At 43.6% G+C, this 26,224-nt stretch overlaps 1 protein-coding gene across 1 annotated transcript; it reads right to left on the minus strand.

The window, feature by feature from the left end:
- Positions 1-53: 53 nt before the first annotated feature.
- Positions 54-21,589, minus strand: LOC129696593 (kelch repeat and BTB domain-containing protein 2-like). Its single transcript, XM_055634642.1, has 4 exons — positions 20,992-21,589; positions 8,336-8,819; positions 6,241-6,406; positions 54-2,544 (listed from the first exon to the last, which is right to left on the minus strand). The coding sequence occupies exons 2-4, from the start codon at positions 8,503-8,505 to the stop codon at positions 1,006-1,008; spliced, it is 1,875 nt and encodes a 624-aa protein (XP_055490617.1). The 5' UTR covers positions 8,506-8,819; positions 20,992-21,589; the 3' UTR covers positions 54-1,005.
- Positions 21,590-26,224: the final 4,635 nt, after the last annotated feature.

Below are 26,224 nucleotides of genomic sequence, written 5' to 3' on the forward strand. Positions count from 1 at the left end.
CATACCTGTTGTGGTAACATTTTCATTTTAGGCATCACAAATGAAAACAAATATTTACTTTGTGAAGGTTTTTAATAAATTAAGTTAATTCAAAATACAGTGCCAAAGGAACACAATGTAGCTGAACATGCGAGTAGGGATTTCATGAAGCACCTGTGCTCATGTTAGAATGGAGAGTCCAGCAACTGCTAGTGGTTCCAGGGAGTTATGCCAGAGCAGTGCTGGGTCCGTTCTGCTCTCCTGCACGCAGGATACAGTTCATTCTTGAAACTATTTCACTCAAACCAACTGTATTAAAAACCCAACAGCTAGGTTACCTATACACAATCACACTACAGTAACAGTTGCCTTATTAAATTAATGAAATACAAAATAAAGACCTGGTTGTTACTCACTAAAATTTGTTTTAACAAATGACAATTCAGCAGCAGGAAATTGTAATATGGATGAGCCTATGTTACTTGCAATGTGGAGACACATTAAGTATTGAAGCTCCACAGACCCGCACTACAAGAGACAGGCAGTCATTACACTGCCCACTAACACACCTGGTAAATTACCAGCCGTTTGATAGTTCTATTACCTGGAATATTTGGGAACAGTATGGATACGGGTGTACATGTATCTAATAAATCCAATGTTTCGACTGAACCTGCAGTCAGCCCCCTTGCTCAGCCTATTTTTACTGGGAAGATCTACAATATTTCATGTCTTCAGTCAAATCCAGAGATACGTGTAAGTAAAACAATTTCTTTTGAAAATTAGTCACACTGTAACAATATGATAATCTCTTTAGCAGAACACAGTATCTAGTAGTGGAAGATACTACAACTCATTTCTCAGTTATTTATACAATACTATGCAAACTTAGTGACAAGCTGTGCTAAACATAGGTACAGCTTAATCTGTTAAAATAAACCCCGTCATGACCTGGAAGTTTGATGACATGCACATTGCTGTGCTATGTATGTCCTTGGAATCCATAGCATCTGTGCCCACATCTGGCTAACTATTTAAGGGCAAAGTAACCATCTCGCCATCCAATTCAAACTCATCTGCTCCATCCTGTGAAAATAAAGATGGCGGTGGCTTCCAAAGAGATTCTTCCAGACACGAGGGGTAAAGTTTCCCCATAGTGCACCGAAAATCCTTGCCAAGGTCCCAGAGGACTCGCTCTGAAATGGACTGTCGCAGGATCCATTGGTCCAGCTCCATGTTGTACTGATAGATTGCATACTTGGGTTTTTCATTCATATGAGTGTCTCTCATAAACACACACAAGCGATTCAAGACCACGACTGCCCTTACACATGGGTCAGAGTAACGTTTTGCAGGGATATTAGTTGCTATTTTCCACTCATTTTTGATCACATCATATACTTCAACAGTTACAGAGGAACCATCAACAGTGCTTGAAGGTATTCGGATGCCTGAGTTATTTCCAATATGCAAACCACCAATGTAGAAAATTTTGTCTCCAAATGCTGCAGCTGAGGCAAAACACCTGCTTGTCTGGCGCGCAGCCATTTCAACCCAGGTGTCAGTACGTGGGCAGTAGCAAAATGTTAAATTGTGTGCCATGACATAAATGTAGTCCTCCACAGCCACTGCTGCATTCCACTGCCAAGCACAAGGCAAGGGATTTACTAAAGTCCATTCATCTGCTTCAGAATCATACCTTTCCACGGTCCGTTTGTTCATTTCCCCAGTAACATTGTCCCCTCCAATTGCATAGATATATCCCTCACAACAAACCAATGAAGGTCGATTGCGAGCACACAACATTGGAGTCTTAGGAACCCATATGTTCAGCTGAGCATCAAACAAGTAGAAACAATTCACCGGTCTATATGCAGCCTGTAGTTTACTTGCTTTACTATTATTGGTGATAGACGTTTTCAAAGGCACCTGTCCACCTGCAATGTAAATGTCATTGTCAGGAGTGACAAGGGTCCCCACTCTCTGTAAATCTCCAGGTGGGTTGCACAGCTTGTACACCTTCTCAGCCTGAGGGCTATAGCAAACAGCACAAAAGGAAGAACGAGGACTTTCACCTGTGACTTCAGTGAATATAAGCATCTCTTCTTTAGTCATACCAAGTCTCGGCTTAAAAAATTTTGGCATAGATTTATACAGTCCTTGCACAACAACAGACTTATCATTAGGTGGCAAGCCTTGGAACCAGGCTCTCCGCGTTACCTCAGAAAGTGCATCAATTCTTATTTGGCCAAGGACCGAAGATAAATATTGGGACCGTAGTTCGGTGTCATATTCAAGCCATACCATAGCAGCTTCACGCACGGTCTCTTCCTTCTCAACATTTAAATTGTCACTGCTCAAGATATCAACCAGTAGATCATGTGACAACTGTAAAAATGCATCTTGATGATAAACAGCAGTGAATTTATGCTCTACCATTCGCTTTGCACTTAATTTGAGCTCCTCACAGCTGTACAAGTCTGCAAAGCTGAGTAATCGAACACAGTTCTCAGCATTGATTTTCTTTATTAAATATTCCCGACAACGTTGAGATACATTTTCTACCTGCACAAAGAAAGACACAATGTAAATTAGTACACGTTTTAGCTTCAACAAACTTTTTAGAATTTGGATGAAAAAAGCTTTACAATTAGGAAATAATAATTGTAAAATATTACTGAGACTCAGTATACTTATTTTATATGTAAAGATAGATTAATGTTTGTCTAAAATCATTAAATAAGTAGAGAGCTGCAGATGACACAAAAACTGCTGATATAATGGACAGTCAGGAAAGTATATCTAAGTTTACAACAGGATCTAGATCAGTTGAGAAAGTGTCAAGGAAGTGCAGAAGGAATTTAACTTGACAGGTGTTGGTATGTCAAACCAAGGCAAGATTTGCATTGTAAATGGCAGAGCCCCGAGTGTTGTAGAACAATCATGGAATTGCAGAGCATGGAAAATGGGCCCTTTCGCCCAACTTGTCCGTGTCAACCAAGATATCCCATCCACTCTAGTCCTATTTGCCTGTTCTTGTCCCATGCCCCTCTACGTCATTCCTCTCCATGTTTTTGTCCAAATGTTTATTTTATGTTATTGTATTGCCTCAATTACTTCCTCTGGAAGCTTATTCCATAAATCCAACATACTTTGTGTTGCTGTTCCTATTGAAGCTTTACCCTCTCGCCTTAAACCTATGCCCTTTAATTCCTGCTTCCCCGTCCCTATAAAAACCAACTGTGTTCGCCCTATCTATCCCCACATGATTTTATATAATTTTTAAGTTTATCCTTCAGCCTCCTGTATCCAAGGAATAAAGTACTAGCCTGCCCGACCTCCTTATAGCACGAGTGCTGGCAACATCCATACATATCATCTTTACACTCTTTCCAGCTTATTAGCATATTCCCTAAAGCAGGGAGACCAAAACTGAACACAATATTCCATGTGCAGCGCGGCAAATGTTTTGCACAACTTTAACATAACATCCCGATTTCTGTACTAAGTTCCCGTGACTCATGAAGACCAGCATGCCAAAAGCCTGTTCATCACTCTCTCTCTCCAGGTAATGACACATCAGAGAATTGTCTAGTACTCCTAAATCCATTTGCTTTATAACATCCTCCAAGTGAAAGAGCTGATAGTCAAATCAAATATGGTTTACAAAATTTGAAGAGTCGTTCTTCTACAAAAGCATGGTCTAGTAGAACAAAAGAATGGCTCGGTGCCAAGTCTGAATGACTTTGCAAATTATATGGAACACAATATTGAGGACAAGTTGTCGTTTTAATAAAGACATTTAGATGGAATCCTGCAGTGATAACATGTGCTTCTTTCAAGGCCATAAAAAAGCCAAGATTGCAGAAAAATAGCGGACGCTCCAGAGATAAATAATAACTTGTTATTGGATGAGCTTAATTCGGACCCAGCTTTTCCTATATTGTGAAAGGCTACAGAATCTTTCAGTCATGCCATATTCAGACTTGGTAGGTGTTTTACTGATAAGAAAAATGTATAAATGTGCTAACTTTCCTTGTTCTGTGAGTGGAGCCCGAGAAGCAGTGAGCAACGTTTGTGCTCATTGTAGATCTTGCCAATCTCGTCTGACAAATCGATTAAAGATCGCTATGGTTTACCTTTAACAATTTTGTTGCTGTCTGCTTTTTAAGAAACAAACTTTGACACTAGGTCAAATGCTGCTTCACCCAAATGTTCTCAGTATTTCCAATTAGTTGATATACATAGAAAAATAAGGCAACAAAAAGTGGTAAAAGTTTGGAACTGAATATGCAAATCTTAAACGGGATCAACTCCAACTCATCCATGCTTATCCAGGCTAGTCCCATTTGCCCAGATATCACCCACATCCCTCTAAACAATTCTCTTCCATGTATGAGTCCAAATATCTTTTTAACGCAAATTAGACACAAAAAGCTGGAGTAACTCAGCGAGTCAGACAGCATCTCTGGAGAAAAGGAATAGGGTGACGATTGAGACCCTTGAGATCCAGATCCAGGGGACACAGTTTAAGAATAAGGGGTAAGCCATTTAGAACGGACACGAGGAAACACGTTTTCTCACAGAGAGTTGTGAGTCTGTGGAATTCTCTGCTTCAGAGGAGGCAGGTTCTCTGGATGCTTTCAAGAGAGTGCTGGTTAGGGCTCTTAAAGATAGCAGAGTCAGGGGATATGGGGAAAAAGCAGGAACGGGGTACTGATTGTGCCATGATCACATTGAATGGCGGTGATGGCTCGAAGAGCCGAATGGCCTACTCCTGCACCTATTGTCTATTGTGTCTTGACCCGAGACGTCACATATTTCTTTCCTCCAGAGATGCTGTCTGACCCGCTGATATACTCCAGCGTTTTGTGCCCGTCTTCGGTTTAAACCATCATCCGCAGTTTCTTCCTGTATATCTTTTAAACGTAATTGTACCCACCTCTACTACATTTTCTGACAGCTTATTCCGCATACCCACCATTGTCTGTGGGATAATAGACGCCTCCTTAAAATCTTTGCCCTCTCATTTTAAAAGCTGTGCCTTCTAGTTTTAGACTCCTTAACTCTGAGGAAAAATATCAACCATTCGCCTTTCAAAAAACCTGTCTACCTATGATGCCACCTTTAAAGAGCCACTTGTACTTCTAGGACCCTCTGGGCTACAACACTCCCGGGACTTTACCATTCACTGCAAATGCCCTGGTTTGACTTCCCAAAATACAACACCGCTCATTTATCTGAATTAAACTCTGCTTGCTATTCTTCAGCCCACTTATCCAGCTGGTCAAGATCCCACTAATTCTTGATAATCTTATTTACTGCCTACGATGCCACAAATTTTAGTGTCCTGTGCAAACTTACAAACGATGCCTTATACATCCACCAATTTTTTGATATAGATGAGAAACAACAATGGCTCCAGCACCGATCCACACCACTAGTTAAGGGCCTCGTCCAAAGAAAACCTTTAGCATTCGGTCTATTATGTATCCAATTAGCTCGCTCTCCCTGCATCGCATGTAATCTAACCTTCGAGAGTAACCGACTATATAGAACTGATTCAGAAAAGGTAACGGGTAAATACTTGCTGGGGACTTTGTCCATCTCCGGTGGTTCCACACACAATTGACCGCATTGATTCCCAAGTGGTCCCACTCTCTCTCTCTGGTTACCCTTTTTCCTTTTATGTCCTTATAACATTCATTGGGATTATCTTTCATGCTATCTACCAGAGCTATTTCTTGCCCCCCTTTTGCCCTTCTGATTTCCGTTTTTTAGCTTACTTAGTTCCCAAACCCCCCCCCCCCCCTTCGGGATACACTTGATCCCAGCTGCCTATACTTATCCCATGCCTCCTTACTCTTGACAAAAGCATCAATTTCCCTCATCATCCAGGCTTCCTTACCGTTGCCTGCCTTGCCCTTCACTGTAACAAGGACGTACATGCGTGTCCTGAACTCTTGTCAGCACACTTGTAAAAACATCCCATTTTCACCGACGTTCTTTTTTCATCAATCAACCTACTCCAATCAACTCGATCATGTTCCTGCCTCGTACCCTCAAAGTTGGCCTTGCCCCAATTTAGCATTAACTCTAGCCTTACTCCTCTGGACCAGCTGCCCATGCTGGTCCTCAATATGTCCTCTTAAACCCCCCCCCCATTATCCATATCACCCATTAAATAAATACAAAATTAAAAAATGCTTTAAAAACATGCTAATAGTGCAAAATTGTCTTCAGTCAACCAAATATTCTTACCTGCAGAAAAGATGATGTCTCATAGAGCTGCTCCACAGTACTGTCATTGATTACCAGGTTACCCGTGTACGCATATCTAATGATTATCTGAAGCGTCGGTGCATGTACATTCTGTAAATGAACATGTGTCTGCTTGCTTTCGCTCAGTCCACTCATAAACATGGCCCTGAAGAAAGATCCACAATAATTTATTGCTTTAAGCACTGAAAGACTAAAGGCAATTGTTAATATAACATTTTTTTTTCTAATTTATTTTCCATTTTATTTTGCTGCTGGCAAACATTAGCAATAACTCAGTGTTCACTGCACTGTTCTTTCCTTCATCATTTGAACATATTAGTTTAAGATCATATGCCAAGTTCTGCAATTAGATTGATTGGGAAAGAGCAGTGAATGCCACCTACATGGATTTTAGTAAGGCATGAGATGCCTCATGGTAGGCTGATCCAGAAGATCAAGATGCATGGGATCTATAATGGCAGTTTGGATTCAAAACCGGCTTACCAATAGAAAACCGAGCATAATGGTGGAAGGGTATTATTCTAGCTCAAGATCTGTGCTGAGACCTGTGTTGCAAACAGCAAGGAAAACTGTCAAAATATGCATAGTGATATAGATCAGTTACAGATATGGCAGAGAAAGGGCTGATCAGTGTTTAATCAAGCAAGTGTGAGGTGTTGGACTTTAGAAGGTTGAATGTAAAGGATTTCTGTACAAAGCCACCTGAAAGTAGCAACACACATGGATAGTAGTAAAGAAGGCTTATCATATTCTTGCTTCATCCATCAGGGCTTGGAATATAAGAATCAGGAAGTCATGTTGCAGTTTCAAAAAAACGTTGGTTTTGCCACATACAGTATTATGTAGGAAGGTTGTGAAGGCTTTGGAGAGGGTATACAAGAGGTTTACTTGGTTGCTGTCTGGATGATAGGGTATTAGTTATAAGGAGAGGTTGGACAAACTTGGATTCACTGTACATCTATTAGAGGAGGAAATAGTGCAGGAGCTGTCTGACCATCTGCCAGTACCTACTGATCTGCCCATTGCTTTTCTTGTACAACCAATATTTTTTGAGGATCCAACTCACTTGCAGCAAAGGAGGTCGAGGAGAGTTTTGATTAGATTTGTGCAAGTTCATGACTGGTTTAGAAAAGACAAACAAGTAATTCCCAGTACATGCCGTTCAAGGAACAAGGTGCAGAGATTTAATATTCTAGACAAAAGGTACAGGAGCTTTGAAGAAAAGAAAATCTAATCTTTCTTGCTTTCAAAAAACATTTAAATAATCTATGTTGTGATTCGTTCAATTTAAATTTACGCCACTCTTGCTTCCAAAATGCAACTAACCTGCACGTAAAAACATGACCTTTTCACCACCTCTCACCCTCTCCCCCTCCCCCAGTAACCAAACTTTAGAAGTGGTGCTCAATAACGTTCAGAGTTTTAGAAGCTGAGAAACAGAATACTATTTTCAAATATTTAAAAGTAAAGTGAAAAAATCTTTCCAAATTAACAAACTGAATAAAATTCTGCACTAAAGAATGAGCTCATACAAAGTTGATAAATGATTCACCCATACCAAAAGAACACAAAAGGATCATGGATTTCGTAAATTTCCACTATTAAATCTGATCTACAGCATCAGAGTCTGATAAAATTTGGTCAAATAACTGACTATCGAGCTTAAGTGTTTCCAATTGCAGTGTAAATACTGGGTTAATGGGATTGCATTAATGCAGGACACAGGACATTTACCTATTACACACATGGGGTGCCACAAGCCTTCTTTTCTATGTATACTGCAAGGTAAAGTTTATGATCCAAAAGGGACACTTCCACCCTGAATGCATTTGTTCTTGTAGTGTTTGTAGCTGTGGCAAAATAAAGAGTTTTCTGTGTCTGTATCTCGCTGCACTTTTGCATATGTTAATAAACTAAATTTGACTTTAATTGCATATTAAATGATTAAAGCAATCATTTTGGCCACCCCAGGTCACATGAAGCTTTAAAATCTAATATACATCATCATTCCTCTGTGCAGCAAGTGCTCAATTGAGCCATACAAGACAGGGAAAATAAAAGATCTCTAACTTACCTGAAATAGGCGCTACACGTAGCAAGAACCATCTTATGGCACGGGAATTCAGTGCTCTCCGCAATTAGAACAATGTCAGTCAATAGCTGCTGATCATAAAAACACTTAAGCTGCTCCAGCAAAGATACAGCATATTCAGTATTGATCTGCCTCTCTTCCTTATTGGACATGATTGCATTTCATTAATGAGAAACTCCAGATAATTTGATGAAAGCTCTCTAACAGTTTGAAAAAGTTATTTTTCAGATCAACCAATGAGCACTAATTTAATATATTACTCTTGGAAGTTGTACAATGACTAACAGACATAAGAGAGCAGAATTTTCCAGATGTTGAAACAGCACTGGGTCACTTCAAATTTTATACTCCAGATGTTTATGGCGAGTTGCAGCATTTCCATTGAGGCAAATTGCGTCACATGTATATTTCTGAGGTAGCATAAATCAAGCACACAAGCGATCCAGGTGCTAAACAATATCAGTGCCTAGACAAAAAGAAAAAATATTAGAAATAATTACAGGCAGTTTTCAAACAACAAATAAGTTATTTGTCAAAATTATGTATTGGAAGATTTAAAATAGAGCCAAGCAATACTCTGGAATATAATTAATTAAAATTTCTTAGTAATTCTTGTCTCCTTGAACTCTGACTAACTTATAAATCCAAAGCACCACTGTAGTAGTGGCAGCTAGTACAGCTGTTATCTTAACTCTGATATATCCTGATCTGGTATATCCGAGGAAATCGTGAGAAACTAGAGATGAAAATGCGGGAGCCCCGGTTGAAATATACGAGTCATTCTTAAATACAGGAGAGGTGCCGGAAGACTGGAGGGTGGCAAATGTTGCACCTCTTTTCAAGAAGGGCTGCCGGGAAAATGCTGGGAACTATAGGCTGGTGAGCTTAACATCTGTAGTTGGTAGGTTAATGGAGAGTATTCTGATGGATAGGATATACAGGTATTTGGATGGGCAAGGGCTGATTAGGGATAGTCAGCATGGTTTTGTATGTGGGAGGTCGTGTCTCACAAATCTGATTGATTTTTTGAAGACTTGACCAAAAAGATTGATGAGGGCAGAGCTGTAGATGTGTAACAGACTTCAGTAAGGCGTTCAACAAGGTAGACTGCTCTGGAAGGTTAGATCGCATGGGATCGAAGGAGAGATAGCTGAATGGGTAGCAAATTGGCTCCATGGAAGGAAGCAGAGGGTGATGGTGGAAGGAATGTTGCAGGAATATTGTGTTCAGTTCTGGGCACCATTTTATAGGAAAGATATTGTCAAGCCTGAAAGGGTTCAGAAAAGATTTACAAGGATGTTGCCAGGACTGGAGGGTGTGCGCTGTAGGTAGAGGTTGAGTAGGCTGGGTCTCTATTCCATGGAGTGCAGCAGGAAGAGGGGAGATCATGTAGAGGTATACAAAAACATGAGAGGAATCGATCAGGTAGATGCACAGTCTTTTGCCCAGAGTAGGGGAATCGAGGACCAGAGGACATGGGTCAAAGTGAAGGAGAAAAGATTTAATAGGAATCAGAGGGGTAACGTTTTCACACAAAGGGTGGTGGATGTATGGAACAAGCTGCCAGAGGAGGTTGGGACTATACCATTGTTTAAGAAACAGTTAGACAGGTAAATGGATAGGGCAGGTTTGGCGGGATATGGACCAAGTGCAGGCAAGTGGGACTAGTGTAGGTGGGACATTGTAGACTGTGTGGGTTAGTTGGGCTGAAGGGCCAGTTTCCACACTGTATTGCTCGATGACTCCAGCAACAAGATTTCAATCCCGTTCTGGTGCCATCTGAAGTTTACACATTCTCCATGATTGCGCATCATTCCTCCCACATCACAACACATTGGTAGTCCCCATTACATAAGTGAGTGGTAGAACCTGGAAATGTTCAGGGAATAAAAATGGGATTAGGGGATTAGTGTAATCGGGCAGAGTATCGAGTATAGACTTTGGGACGTTACGGTACAATTGTACAAAATGTTGGCGAGGCTGCATTTGGAGTATTGTATTCAGTTTTGGTCAACCTGCTATGGGAAGGATGTTAAGCTGGAAAGAGTACACAGAAGATTTTAAGGATGTTGCCAGGATGAGGGCCTGAGTTACAGGGAGATGTTGAGCCTATTTCTTGGAGCACAGGAGACCGAGGGGTGGTCTCATAGGGGTGTACAAAATCATGAGAATAGATAGGACGAGGGCACAGAGTATATTACCTAGGGTATGGGAATCAAGAATCAGAGGACATACATTTATGGTAAGAGGGAAAAGGTTTAATAGGAACCTGGCAAGCTACTTTTTCCCACAAGGAGGGTGTGGGTATATGGAACAAGCTGCCCGAGGAGGTAGTTGAGGCAGGTACTATAACAACATTTCAAATACATTTGACAAACACATGGATAGGAAGGTTTAATGGGATATGGGCCAAACATGGGCAGGTGAGACTAGCGTCGATGGGGCATTTTAATCTGCATGGACAAATTGGGCCAAAGGGTCTATTTCCCTGATGTATGACTTTATCCACTCCCTATGCACTAGGGGCATTTTAGAGGCTAATCAACCTACAAACCCACATGCCTTTGAGATGTTGGGGGAAAACTGGAGTACCCAAAGGAAACCCACGTGGTCACAGGGAGAATGTGCAAACTCTGCACAGGCAGCATCCAAGATGAGGATCAAAGTCAAGTCTCTGGTGTTGAAGTAGTAGCTCAAAGGGCCGAATGCCCTACTTCTGCACCTATTTTCTATGCTTCTACCAACTGTACCACAGTGCCACACTATGATATCACAGATTGAAACCAGAAAAATTCACAAGATAACAATGGCGGACAGCAGTAGAGTAACTTTTCATTGCTGCTACTATAATTGCCTGCAAAGTTGCAGTGGCAATATTTGCACAACATAATAAAAAAATCTTTAGAGTATCGTTAAGACTTAGTTAAGAGAATGTGGCAAGAATAGATGGAATGATGCCTCAATAAGCAAAATGACACTGAAAATAATATTGTGACTAGAAACTGACTGAAAAACAGGAAACTGCATATAGTTCTCAGAACATTAATTACATATTTTAAAATCGGTAAGGCTACTAAAAGGCTAATGGAATTCCAGTCTTTAATACAAAAGTTTATTATAAAATCCCTGCATACAATGGTACCTCTCCAAAATCTTAAAACCCATGTTTTTGGTTTAGTACTGGGCTCCAACCTGAAAATACAATCTGGAATAAACAGTTATACTTGAAACAGATTAGATGCATCCTTGGTTTTGGGGCGAGGGAAAAATAAATAGAAATGAATGTAAAAAAATCTTCAATTACACAGCCATTGTGAGCAAGGCTGCCATTTATGAGGAGCCTGGAAAAAGTGGTGACAAATTACCTTGTAAACAGCTGTAGTCTAAATACTGTTTCTACCTATACCAGGGCTCTCACTTTTTATCTGTTGCTAGTCAGGCAACCTAGGCAGCGTTTTAGGTTGCCAAATGACAGTTTAAGTGGTCATTTAAGATGGCTTGCATGACGCGTGCGATAATGTGCTCGGACGAAGTGCGTATTTACAGTAGGAATTATGCCCAATGAAGCATTCACAGATTATTTCTGCTTCAAATAAAGTCAAACTAAACATATTCACCAATCAAGACATGATATATACCACAATGACATACAGCAAAATTACAATACAGTATCTCAACTCTTTTTTACACGTTGCAATGAATGCAATTTCTATTATTTCATTCCACTTCCAAACAAAAATGTGGTTGGATTATTCAGCGTATGATCAACCTCGGCAAGACCAAGCGCAGGCTTGGCGATCGCTTCACACAACACCTCCACTCAGTCCGCAATAACCAACCTGATCTCCCGGCGGCTCAGCACATCAACTTCCCCTCCCATTCCGAATCCGACCTTTCTGTCCTGTGCCTCCTCCATGGCCAGAGTGATGCCCACTGCAAATTGGAGGAACAGCACCTCATATTTTGCTTGGGTAGTTTACACCCCAGGGGTATGAACATTGGCTTCTGCAATTTCAAGTAGTCCTTGCTTTCACTTTCCCTCCCATTCCCAGCTCTCCCACAGCCTACTGTCTCCGCCTCTTCCTTCCCCCCCCCCCCCGACATCAGTCTCAAGAAGGGTCTCAAACCAAAATGTTGCCTATTCCTTCGCTCCATAGATGCTGCCTCACCCGCTGATTTTCTCCAGCTTTGTTATCCCACTTTCCTCACCCACTCCCTACACATTAGGGTCAATTTTACAGAGACACGTTAACCTACAAAGCCAATGCGTCTTTGGGATGTGGGAGGAAACCCACACACTTGCAGGGAGAATGTGCAAATTCAACACAGACACTGCCCGAGGGCAGGATCGAACACAGATCTCTGGCATGTGAGGCAGCAAGTCTACCAGCTGTGCCACTATATTTTGTTTCCAACACACAAAAAATTATACGCTGATAACTTTGGTTACTAAAAAAAATAAACTATCCATTTTCAGTCTTCAATCTCTAAGTCACTCTATGCCCCCCTGTACAGCTACTGTATGTTTTAATTCAGTTCAAGACTATGGGAAGAATAAAACAGCAAGAGTTACTCGATTCTGCGTTGGGTTTCAGCGGTTGCAACAGGTGGCGATCTGACAGCAATGGCGGCCAGATCTCCCACAATGCAAAGGGAGTGAGAAAGTGCCCGGTGCCGACCAGTGGCCGTGGCAGTGCGCATGTGCAGGGCGGCCAATGATGTGCTGGCCATGCCAGTGCGCATGTGCAAGGCGGCCAATTTAGTACTTCCACGGTTCAGACTTATCCTGAATCATGACTATCTTGTTTTAAGTCGAGTTGTGGCCTCAGATGATGAGAAGTTAAGGCCTTGATCGTGAAGGACAAAGTGATATTTTTAGGTTTTCGCAGCTGGGATGAGGTGTATCCCTGTAAGAGTACAAGGGATTGAAGAGTGTACAAGGGAAACACTTGACAGCAGGATTTTGCTCCGCTGGGCGAGTGAATGGAGTTTCATTCAGATGTGTGCAAAATGTTGCATTATGGAAAGTCAAACAAGGGCATGACCATGACAGTGAACAGGAGTTCCCTGGAGTGTATGGTAAAGAGTGATGTTGGGATTGTACATGTCCCTGAAATCACAAGTAGATTGGGTAGTAAAGGGGGCTTTGGCATGCTGGCCTTCATCAGATAGGTAATTGAATTTTGAACTTGGGACGTTATGTTACAGTCATACAAGAGGTTTTTGAGTCCACACTTGGAGTATAGAAACATAGAAAATAGGTGCAGGAGGATGCCATTCGGCCCTTTGAGCCAGCACCGCCATTCATTGTGATCATGGCTGGTCGTCCCCTATCAATAACCCGTGCCTGCCTTCTCCCCATATCCCTTGACTCCACTAGCCCCTAGAGCTCTATCTAACTCTAAACACAGTGTTTAGTTTTGGCCACCCTGCTCTCGGAAAGATACCATTAAGCTGCAAAGAGTGCAGAGAAGATTTATGTCTGAAGAAGGATCTCAACCCGAAACGTCACCCATTCCTTCTCTCAAGAGATGCTGCCGCTGAATTGCTCCAACATTTTGTAGCTACCTTTGATTTAAACCAGCATCTGTAGTTCTTACCGACACATATTTATGAGGATGTTGCCAGGACTCAAAGGCCTGAGCTATAGAGGGGTTGGGTAGGCTGCGAATTTATTCCTTGGAGGCTGAGGGGTGATCTTAGAGGCTCACAAAATAATATGGGGAATAGACAGCATGATTGCAATTTTTGTTTCCCCCAGGGTAGAGTGATTCAAGAAGGGGAAAGATTTAATAGGAATCTGAGGGGTGACTTTTTTATATTCATAGGGTATTGGATATATGAATGAGTTACTGGTTAAAGTAGTTGAGGCAGATATGAATCTTGTACTAGACATACCATACACTGCCACCAATTGCTTTGAAACAAAATATCCCAAAGTGTTGTTCATCATACCCGGGGACTTCAACAAGGTGAATGTGCTACCAAAACACCATCAATGTATCTCCTGAGCAGTCAGAGGCCCAAACACCATTGACAAAGATGCACACCCATTAAATATGCCCAATGCTCCATCCCCACCTGAATTTTTGAAAAGCTAACTTGTCTATGTTCCTACCCTCTGCTTAGATGCCAAAACTGAAACGTGAAGATCAGATACAGAAAGGCATAAAGTTCTGGTCTAAGAAAACAGATGAGATCCTACATGATCCTTTGAGTTGGTCAACTGGTCCACATTCAAAGACACTACAGCCAACCTAAATGAGTATGCCACTGACACTGAAGTCAACTCCTTAGCAAATTCCATATTTGTGGCATTTAAATCAGTTGTTCCCAGATCTGAACCGTAAATCAAGGTACAAACTTTACAAAGACATTAAGGATGCTGCGATACCAGAATAGATAGAATCCCAGAATAACCACACGGATACTCGTCGATTGTAACACGACTTGCACTGTGTAACGGGTTAAAAAGAGAAGTAAGGCTGTATTGCTGGCATCCTGACGAGCTGAATGCATTCTATGTTCGTTTTGAACAGATAGTGGAAGGATGACACTCACCACGATGGTTGAACCTGTACCTACAGTCACCATTGCAGACATCAGATCAGCCTTGTGCAAACCTGAGTAAAGTGACTGACCCCGGGTCAAATTCTCAACAATGTCCTCAGATCCTGCTCAGACCAGCTAGTAGGAAAATTCTCAGACATCTCCCAACGCTGATCTGCGATTCCCACGTGATTTAAGACAACCACTATGTTCCCGGTGCCAAAGCAAAATCAGCTAGCATGCCACCCAGTGGTATTCACCATCATAAAATGCTTCATGATGTTGGTCATAGCACATATCCGGTCCAGACTTCCAGGCATCATAGACCACTGCAATTTACCTACTGCCGGAACAAGTCCACAGCAGGTGCCATTCCCAGGCCCTACACTATCCCTGGCATATCTGGGTAACAAGGATACCTGCGACAGACTCTTACTTATAGCATTGCTTTCAACACTATAATTCCAAACAATATAATCTCAAAACTCCTTGAACTTGGACTCGTCAATCTCTTACTGCAACTGGATCCTAGACTTCCTAACCCATAGACTGCATCACAGCTTTTATATTGCAGTCGCTCTGTTTGAAACTCAAGAGGTTGCAGTTGCGAAAGCAGCCCAGTTCATCATTCAAATGAGACAACTCAATGTTAAATGTGCTTTGATTGGACTAAAAAATTCCCGACATTTTTCCGTTTTTTCTCTAATTTAATAAAAATGTGCAAGTCTTCTTCATATCGAGTTTCAAGGGTGATTTATATTTTTTTTAAATTACACAATATGTGAAAATTTAATGTAGTTTGGTGACTTGGGTCACAAAATCCTATTTCTAGACACATTTTTGATGCACGGCCCACAGCCTAATACACCAGATTCAAAAACAGCTTCTTCCCCAAGAGAAAATTCCACACCAAGCCAGAGTTCCAAGCAATCTATACAGACACCTGTCATTTGTGGCAAGGCATGCATTGAAATAGAAAGCATATTGAGCATATTGGTATAACTGACACCATGGTGCCAGTGATATTGCTGCAAGGGTCTACAAAGTGAAGCTCAGCAATAACACTGGCAACAATGTGTCACTCCCCAATAAGATCAATGCTCACTTTGAATAGAAGGATTGAGAAAATACATCATTCATCCGTGTTGCACCTAAACTTAGTCACTGTCACAGACGTCAGAACAGCCTTCCTGAAAGTGAATCTGCAGAAAGTCAGCATCAATGGCCTCAACATGGAGATGGATGAGAGCTTCAAGTTCTGAGGCGTAAATATCACCAACAATTTGTCGTGGGCCAAATATGTTGAAGCTGCAGTCAAGAAAGAACACCTCTACTTCCTCAGAAGACGAAGGAAGTCAAGCATTTCTCCAGTGTTTCTTACCAACTCCTACAGATGCTCTGTAGAAAGTATCCTATCGATATGCATCACAGCTTGATTTGGCAACAACTCTGCCAAGACCACAATAAATTTTAGAGTGTCATGGATCTAACTCAGTCCATCATATAAACCAGCTCCCCACACCCCCCTTCCAAAACGGATGCATCTACACTTCAATCTGTCCTGAGAACACAGCCAGCATAATTAAGCACCATTTTTAACCTGGTCATTCCCTCTTTGCCGACATAAGATTCAAAAGCTTCAAATCAAGTACAGGAACAGCTTCCTCCCCGTTATTACCAAACTACTGAACTGTCCACACGTAAACTAAAGGTTTAAGGGCCTGTCCACCTTGGCCGTCATTTGCGCGCCATTTACACGACCTAGTAGCATGTGGGTAGCGCGGGACGGGCGCATGGAATGACGTGGAGGAGTGTGGAGTGGCGCGCGGTATCACGCAGCGCTCCAGGATTTTGTTCTGCACTAAATCTTTGCACGCCACAGACCTGTCGCGTAAATGACGGCCAAGTGTGACACCCTGGCCGGCGCAACATCTCACCTCCAACAGCAGCAGAGGCAGGCAAGCGATCACATTGCGGATCCGGATGCTCACAGAGGTTGCGGATCCGGATACTCCCAGAGCGGGGTCAAGGCGATTGGAGATAGACACAAAATGCAGGAGTAACTCAGCGGGACCGGCAGCTTCTCAGACTGAAGAAGAATCTCGACCCGAAACATCATCCATTCCTTTTCTCCAGAGATGCTGTCGGTCCCACTGAGTTACTCCTGCATTTTGTGCCTATCTTCAAATGACGTTGTGCTCCAGACGGCTGTGCGGACGCATGAAGTCGCACGTCAGTCACTACCGGCCTGTCGCGTAATTGACGGCCATGTGGGATAGGCCCTTTAGTCACAATCTTCCAACCTACCTGACTGCAGCCCTCATGCACTCCAACTCTAACGCTGTAACACTATATACTCCACTCAGGTATTTTCCTTTTATCAGACAAGTGCAAGGTGTTGCATTTTGGGAAGTCAAACCAGGGCAAGGCCTTCACAGTGAATGGCAGGGGTCTGGGGAGTGTTTCAGAGCAGAGGGATCAAAAGCGCAGGAACATAGTTCCTTGAAATTGATGTCACAGGTCACAGATAGGGTGGTCAAGATGGCTTTAGTCACATTGGCCTTCATCAATCAGGATACCAAGTGTAGAATTATAGAAGTGTAGCATTATGTTACAGTTGTACAAGGCATTGGTGGGGCCACATTTGGTGTATTGTGTTCAGTTTTTGGTCACCCTGCTTTGGGAAAGATGTTAAGTTGGAAAGAATGTAGGGAATATTTACGAGGATGTTTCCAGGATGAGGGCCTGGGGTATTGGGAGAGGCTGGACAGGCTAGGACTTCATTCTTTGGTTGAAAGGGGGTGTGGGGGGGGCGAGGTGATCTTAGAGGTGCTTAAGATCATGAGGGGAATAGAGTCCAGTTGCAGCATGGAAATAAACCCATTGGCCCAACTTGCCCACGCCGAATCATGCGCCACACATGAGTCCGACCTGCCCGTCCTTGGCACATAGCCCACTAAAACTATCCTATCCATGTACATGTCCAAAGGTCTCTTAAAAGTTATGATAGTACCTGCCTCAACTACCTCCTCCTCAGCTCCTTCCATGTACCCACCACTCTGTAAAACAGTTACACCTCAGGTTCCTACTAAATCTTTCCCAGCTCTCCTTAAACCCGTGTCCTCTGATTCTTCATACCCCTACTCTGAGTAAAAGACTGTGCATTTATCTGATCTATTTCCCTCATGATGGTGTACACCTCTAAAAGATCATCCCTCACCCTCCTGCGCTTCAAGGAATAAAGGCCCTCGAGTCCTGGCAACATCCTTGTAAATCTTCTCTGCACCCTTTCCAGCTTGACATCTTTCCTACAACATGGTGACCAAAACTGAACACAAAACTCTAAATGTGACCTCACCAGCATCAGACATAACTGCAACATGACCTCCAAACTTCCATCTCAATAATCTGACTGATGCAGGCCAATATGCCGAAAATATTTATGACCACCTTACCTGTGATGTCACTCCCAAGGAACTATGTACCTGCACTCCTGGATCCATTTGCACGGCAACACTCCCCAAAGGCCTGCCATTCACTGTGTAGGTCCTGCCCTTGTTGGACTTACCAAAATGCAACACCTCACGTTTTGCTGTATTACATTCACCTCACCCCACCTGCCCAACTGATCAAGATCCTGCTCCAATTTTTGACAATCATCTTTACTATCTAGAATACCACCCACTTTTGTGTCCACTGCAAACTTACTAAAAATGTTATCGCGTTTGCTCGCTGCATTTCATCAAAAGTAAGTTAATAATGCCTTACTTTTGATGATATTCAGCGAGCAAACGCGATAATTCCCGATATTTTGGATCTTTAAATCTCCACGGCAAATGTCCGCTGTTCACTTCTGCTGTTTTCTACCTTCAGTTCCCTCGTGTAATTACCTTACTTTCTATCTTTTTTTTGCCTGAAAATTTAGGTCGCTGTGCTTTGGTGAAATCACCCTATTGGAATGGTTTAGAGGGACACGGGCCCAGCGTAAGCAAGTGGAACTAGTGTAGATGGGGCATATTGCTCAGCATGGGCAAGTTGGTCCAAAGGGCGTTTCCATGCAGTATGACTCCATCATTTGAAGGGCAGCAGTAAAAGATGACGCACATGGGACTTTGGTGATGCGAGGCTACTAGATGATAAAAAAGTAAATTCAGTATTTGTATACGTTATACAATTCTAATACATTTCACAATAAACCTGGTACGTTTAAGGGTGTACAGGAACTGGAGACTCCCATAAGTCAGAAGAGACTGCAGGAAATATTATCAGACATCATAGCATTGGAATTTCCAAGTGGTTGGATTACCACAATTTTACAGTACGATTTACAGATTTATGAAAAGAGTGAAAGGACCCTAAGAAATAGTTTACAAAAAGGGCCTTGCAGTACCTGTCCAGGGAACACAGCAAATGGCAGTACAGCTAGTTGAGGTAATTAAGTCAGCATAGGTGAAACTGGCCTTCATTAACCGGGATAGCGAAGTATTGATACAAATGCATAATAAAGTTATTCATTTTACAGTTCGAGCAATGTGTGTAATTTGGTTACATGTTTGGAAGGATGTGATTTTACTGAAGAGGGTGCAATGGAGATCACCATGTAACCTAGCATGCAGCATTTCACTATGGGAAGATTGCATAGCCTGAGTTTTGATTTCAATGGAACAGTAAAAGCTATGCGGGACTTTACTACGAGTCATACATAGTGAGAAACCTTTGCATTTAACACAAACGTACATAATAACAGAACATATGTTTAGGAAAGGATGGAAAATTCAGAGGGGTTTTGAGGAAGAATTTTTTTCATTCAGATGTTGAAATCTGGAATGCACTGCTGAGGAGTGGTAGAGACAAGCACTCATATTTTAAAGCACTGAAACATCAGGGCAGGCTATAGTCTGAGTGCTGTGAAATAGGTAATAGTAGAAGGCAACAGAACAATACTGATTAGTTGATGGTCAGCACAGATAGTAGACCAAAGAATCTGGGCAAGAAAATGTCTCCTCATCTATCCTGAATGTTCAACTCCTTTCCCCTTCCCCCTTTTTTCACCCTACTCCAGTCAGAAGGGTCCTGACCTAATCTGCCCCATTCCACCAGATGTTGCCTGCCCCACTAAGTTCCTCCAATACTTGTGTTTTGCTTAAAGTTTCAACATCTGCAGTTTCTAGCTAAACTACGTTTCAAGTTGGCGGTTTTTATGACTTGCTTACAAGCTGTGCATCAATTCTTTCATTGATGCGCATTGCTGGTTTACTGTACTTTCCCAAACTCCCACAACCAACTCACATCTTCATAGACCGATTGCCGTTGAATGTTGACTATTCTAATAGACAACTTTCTGTTTTATTGTATACCAAATTTATTTACTGACTTTAACTGCTGAAATACTCTTCTGTATACGGGTAAATTCGGTGTCCTTTGCCACTTTACTAAACTTCTCCCTCATCAGATCACCCACACCACTGTTAAAGATCTAACTATATGCCCAAGTCATTCCATTCACTAGGACACTTGATGGTACGAATAAGGCCGCCACAACGGAACGTCTTTCCCCAGTATTAGTGTCAGTGTCCCACGAATTGAAATCAAATTATCTTTTGCCAATTTATCAGCGATACATTCAGTTCTCCGATTTTATTTACACGATGTTAGATGGTACGATTTTTGAGATGTACAATTAAACCACAAACCACAACCCAGATCTTTTCTGATAAGTGATACAGGAAGCTGAATATTTCCCGCGTTGTTTATTTCTCATTCGCCAACTTCTAGCATTTCTAAAGAATTATTCATCCTCTAAATCCGAACAGAGCTGAATGTTCCTCAACCACCCGTGTTCCCTGACTCAGTGGGTTCACGATGTGTCCCGCTCGCAGGCCCGGCGCCGGCGAGTTCCGGCCTAGCGCAGGCCTGTGGGGCGATAACGGGATGCGGCCCTCGCAGCCGCGGCGGCCACCGCCCGGAGACCGGGTAGAAGCCGAGCCGAGCGCCGTCTCCGCAGAGGTTCCGACATGGGCACCGCGGCCTCCGCAGCCGCCCCACCTGACGCGGCGCCGCGCGGGGAGCCACGCCGGAGCCTGCCCTACCTTGGTGCGGGACAGGGATCAGCAACGCCCCCGCGACCTCCATGGAAAGTTCACTAGCAGTGAAGCGCGGCCAGCGGGGCCCAGCCTTGACGCTCAGTCCTTGCGACAGACAAGCAGCGCCCGAACCCCTGGGCTCGCCGCCATCACTGGCCCAACTGCCTGCCCTGCCTTCCTTCCTTCACACGTCACGGCGCAGCGCAGCGCAGGAGCGTGATGACGTCCGCAGCACACTGGGAGTCGCGTGTCGATTAAGAAGGAACTGCAGATGCTGGAGAATCGAAACTAGACAATAATATTGGTACAACAGCGAGTGAGGCAGCGTCTATGGAGCGAAGGAAATAGGCGACGTTTCGGGTCGAGACCCTTCTTCAGACAGGAAGCGATCGATTCGCGCCCGCCAGCCGCAGGGTATTGCACCGCCAGGGGGCGCAGAGTCGGCGCAGCCAAGAACTGGTGTGAAGGCATTTGAGGACAAGCCTGCAGTCAAGGCAATGCCAACACCCACCCCTGCAGTCAAGGCAATGCCAACACCCACCCCTGCAGTCAAGGCAATGCCAACACCCACCCCTGCAGTCAAGGCAATGCCAACACCCACCCCTGCAGTCAAGGCAATGCCAACACCCATGCAGCGGCAGTGAAGCGCAGTGGCACAACGACCCGCTGATCTTGAGCAAATCACCAAGTACCCAAGTAACCCAGCAGTATTAAAAATGAACTGCAGATGCTGGTTTATCTAATTATTATCTAAATGGTGGCCGATTGGGAAAGGGGGAGATGCAGCAAGACCTGGGTGTCATGGTACACCAGTCATTGAAGGTAGGCATGCAGGTGCAGCAGGCAGTAAAGAAAGCGAATGGTATGTTAGCTTTCATTGCAAAAGGATTTGAGTATAGGAGCAGGGAGGTTCTACTGCAGTTGTACAGGGTCTTGGTGAGACCACACCTGGAGTATTGCGTACAGTTTTGGTCTCCAAATCTGAGGAAGGACATTATTGCCATAGAGGGAGTGCAGAGACGGTTCACCAGACTGATTCCTGGGATGTCAGGACTGTCTTATGAAGAAAGACTGGATAGACTTGGTTTATACTCTCTAGAATTTAGGAGATTGAGAGGGGATCTTGTAGAAACTTACAAAATTCTTAAGGGGTTGGACAGGCTAGATGCAGGAAGATTGTTCCCGATGTTAGGGAAGTCCAGGACAATGGGTCACAGCTTAAGGATAAGGGGGAAATCCTTTAAAACCGAGATGAGAAGAACCTTTTTCACACAGAGTGGTGAATCTCTGGAACTCTCTGCCACAGAGGGTAGTTGAGGCCAGTTCATTGGCTATATTTAAGAGGGAGTTAGATGTGGCCCTTGTGGCTTAGGGGATCAGGGGGTATGGAGAGAAGGGAGGTACGGGATACTGAGTTGGATGATCAGCCATGATCATATTGAATGGTGGTGCAGGCTCGAAGGGCCGAATGGCCTACTCCTGCACCTAATTTCTATGTTTATACCAAAGATAGACACAAAATGCTGTAGTAACGCAGCATCCCTGGAAAAAATGGATAGCTGACGTTTCAGGTCGAGACACTTCTTCAGACTGATTTTAGGGAGAAGGAAGCGAGAAAGACCAGGGCAAAACCAGTCATTGAAAGTAGGCATGCAGGTGCAGCAGGCAGTGAAGAAAACGAATGGTATGTTAGCTTTCATAGCAAAAGGATTTGAGTATAGGAGCAGGGAGGTTCTACTGCAGTTGTACAGGGTCTTGGTGAGACCACACTTGGAGTATTGCGTACAGTTTTGGTCTCCAAATCTCAGGAAGGACATTCTTGCCATAGAGGGAGTGCAGAGAAGGTTCACCAGACTGATTCCTGGGATGTCAGGACTGTCTTATGAAGAAAGACTGGATAGACTTGGTTTATACTCTCTAGAATTTAGGAGACTGAGAGGGGATCTTATAGAAACTTACAAAATTCTTAAGGGGTTGGACAGGCTAGATGCAGGAAGATTGCTCCCGATGTTGGGGAAGTCCAGGACAAGGGGTCACAGCGTAAGGATAAGAGGGAAATCCTTTAAAACTGAGATGAGAAGAACTTTTTTCACACAGAGAGTGGTGAATCTCTGGAACTCTCTGCCACAGAGGGTAGTCGAAGCCAATTCATTGGCTATATTTAAGAGGGAGTTAGATGTGGCACTTGTGGCTAAGGGGATCAGAGGGTATGGAGAGAAGGCAGGTACGGGATACTGAGTTGGATGATCAGCCATGATCATATTGAATGGCGGTGCAGGCTCGAAGGGCCGAATGGCCTACTCCTGCACCTAATTTCTATGTTTCTAAACATCTGGGCCAACAACAGATGACATTAATTACCCACAGTCTGCAGAAGGGTGTCGACTCGAAACGTCACTTATAAGCAAGTTCGGTATTCCGAAAAATCATGGGATTTGTCAATGGTCACTCGCGATAAACATTCTCGGCAACCGTGCTGCTGCATGTATACAGACCTGTGTTTCATCAGTAGTCATGATCAAACCTGGGTCTCCGGTGCTCCAAGCACTGTTGAATTGCTGCTGGACTGTCCCCGTCCCCTCCCGAGTGTCCCATCCCTGTTCGGAGGCAGTCCGAGAGTCTGGGGTGACCCTGGACTGATGGGACACCAGCCCTGAGTAGTGGTGGCCCAGGTTTACAGCCAGCGCAGAGAAGAAGCGCTACCTCCAGCTCAACTCTGCCTGTCCCGCCAGATTAACCGACAGCCCTGGACTGACGGGACACCAGCCCGGAGGAGTGGAGTTAGCGCTTCTTCTCCGCGCTGGCTGTAAGCCTGGGCCGCCACTGCTCTGGTCCTGTGTCCCGTCAGTACAGGGCTGTCGGTCACCCTGAACCTCACCGGCCGCCACCGGACAGGGATGGGACACTCGGGAGGAGACGGGGACGGTCCAGTAGCAATTCAACAGTGCTTGCAGCGCCGGAGACCCGGGTTCAATTCTGACTGCGGATGAAATGCAGGTCTGTATACATGCAGCAGCACAGTTGCCGTGAATGTTTACCTCAAGTGACCTAATCTATGACCTGGCCATGCGCTGTAGAAATACCGAACTCGCTTATTCCTTTTCTCCAGAGATGCTGCCTGATCCACTGAGTTACACCGGCATTTAGTGTCCATTAACAGATGACATCAGGCAGGATGGTTCCGATAGGCGGATCGATGGTGAGGGGTAGTGTGATCCCAAGAGGGATTCATTGTTGCAATTGTGGAACTGTCAACTGACTTTCAATGGAGAGGTGGCGGAGGGGTGTGTTTGTTTAAGTTACCTAAAGTTGGAGATTCAATGTTCATACCGCTTGTTTGTAAACTAACCAAGCAAAATATGAGGTGTACTTCCTCCAATTTGCGTGTGGCCTCTCTGGCAATAGAGTAGGCTCAGGACAGAAAGGTCAGCATGGGAATAAGAAGGACAGTTAAAATGGTTAACAGTGGGAGATCTCTTGGTCTCGCTGATATACAAGAGCCCACATTGGAAACACTGGATGCAGTAGATGAGGTTAGAGGAGTTGCATGTGAACCTCTGTTCACTCATCGGGGCAGGCTGCATCTCTGGGGGAAATGGATCGGCAAAATTTTGTGTCGGGACCCTTCTTCAGACTGATCGTTGGGGGGGGGAGAAAGCTGGAAGAGTTTAGGGCTGGAGAAAACCAGACTTAATGAAGAGCCTTCTCCTTCAGAAATAAAGGGAAAAAATGAATACTAAAGAATAGAAACAACATTAAGCCATTCAACCCATCAAGATTGCTCTATCATATAATAAACGCATAGCTGGTCCAATCCTCTTGAATGCATTTTACGAATTCCTTCAAACCTGCTCAATTGAGGTACTTCCACTCATTATTGGGACAGTTAAAATCTCCTATTACAATCATATTGCTTTTATACCCTTGTATAAAACAGTGAGGGGTTCGGGATCCCTCCGACCACAGGTGAACAACCGAGGACAACAGAGGAGGATGACTGAACTTTGGTGCCTTCCCTCACAGTGGGAAACTTTGATTCCGCTGTGTGGGGATGTCTATGTTAAAGACTATCGTGTTCTGTGCTCTTTTTTATTCATATGGCTGTATGGTGACCACACATTTCACTGTACCCATTGGTACATGTGACAAATAAATGTCTCAGTGAATTTTGAAAAACCTCAACCAACAGTACCTCAATCTCTGAAACTGATTCCCTTAATACCTTTGGATGCAGTCCATTGGGTAGTAGCAACTTCCCCATCTTTAGTCCCATTAGTTTTTTCTATAACTTATCCCTTGTAGAAGGGGTTGCTCTAGGTTCTTTCACTCGGTATGAACTACCTCATCTAGGATATTTGCCATCTAGTCCACTGTGAAGTTTGATGCAAAGTGTTAATTTAAATGATCTGCTATTATTCATTTCCCAGTTTCAAACTTCAGGATCCTACATTTATCTCAGCTTTTTCTCCAGATATTAGCATCAGTAAATTGGTACTATGACGCAAGAGATTTGCCATATTTTACATCGTATATTCACATCGCTGCTACCATAATCACTAGAGCAACCTTCCGCTCTAGAAGTTCAACTCCACAGGCCCCATGCACAACCCCAGCCCCTCCCCCATCCTGGGCAAGGTGGAGAAAGGTGTACCCAATTATTCACTAATCCTGATGGCCATCTTTGTAAGTGGCTGTTGCTGTAAGTGTGTGTAGGCCTGCACGCAAACACTAAGTGTTAGGATACTATCGTGAAGGCTAAGGCAGACCTAGGATATCTTAGTGAGCTGAACCTGTCAAGCTGCCCATCTCCAGGTGGATAATGACCTGGGTAGAAATGTCTTCAACCAAAGCTGTCAGGTAATGGGTGTCTTGGAATGTATTTACCATTGAGGGAGAGAAAACAGAAGAACCCATTTGGTGTTTGCTTGACTAGACAGTCAACTCCATTTGGCAAAGTGCCTCAAAGCAGAACTAGCCAACAGACACCAGGATGTAACTTGGATGGTGATGAAGAAGATGAAGAGCATGAGTACAGCCTCAGCACGACCACCAGCTGCCCACAAGCTACAACAAGGACCACTCAGTTCCTCAGTTGGAGTATTTCATTGTATAGTACGTTTCGGGAGAAATGAGCTGGTATCAATCCGACCCTAGCCCAACATCTCAAAGATTTTCCTTAGAGGCACACACCGGAGATACACAATCAATCTAAAAGTTGGGTCATTATGTTGCAACATTA

The sequence above is a fragment of the Leucoraja erinacea genome, chromosome 4 (genome assembly GCF_028641065.1).
Source record: "Leucoraja erinacea ecotype New England chromosome 4, Leri_hhj_1, whole genome shotgun sequence".
Lineage (NCBI taxonomy): Eukaryota > Metazoa > Chordata > Chondrichthyes > Rajiformes > Rajidae > Leucoraja > Leucoraja erinaceus.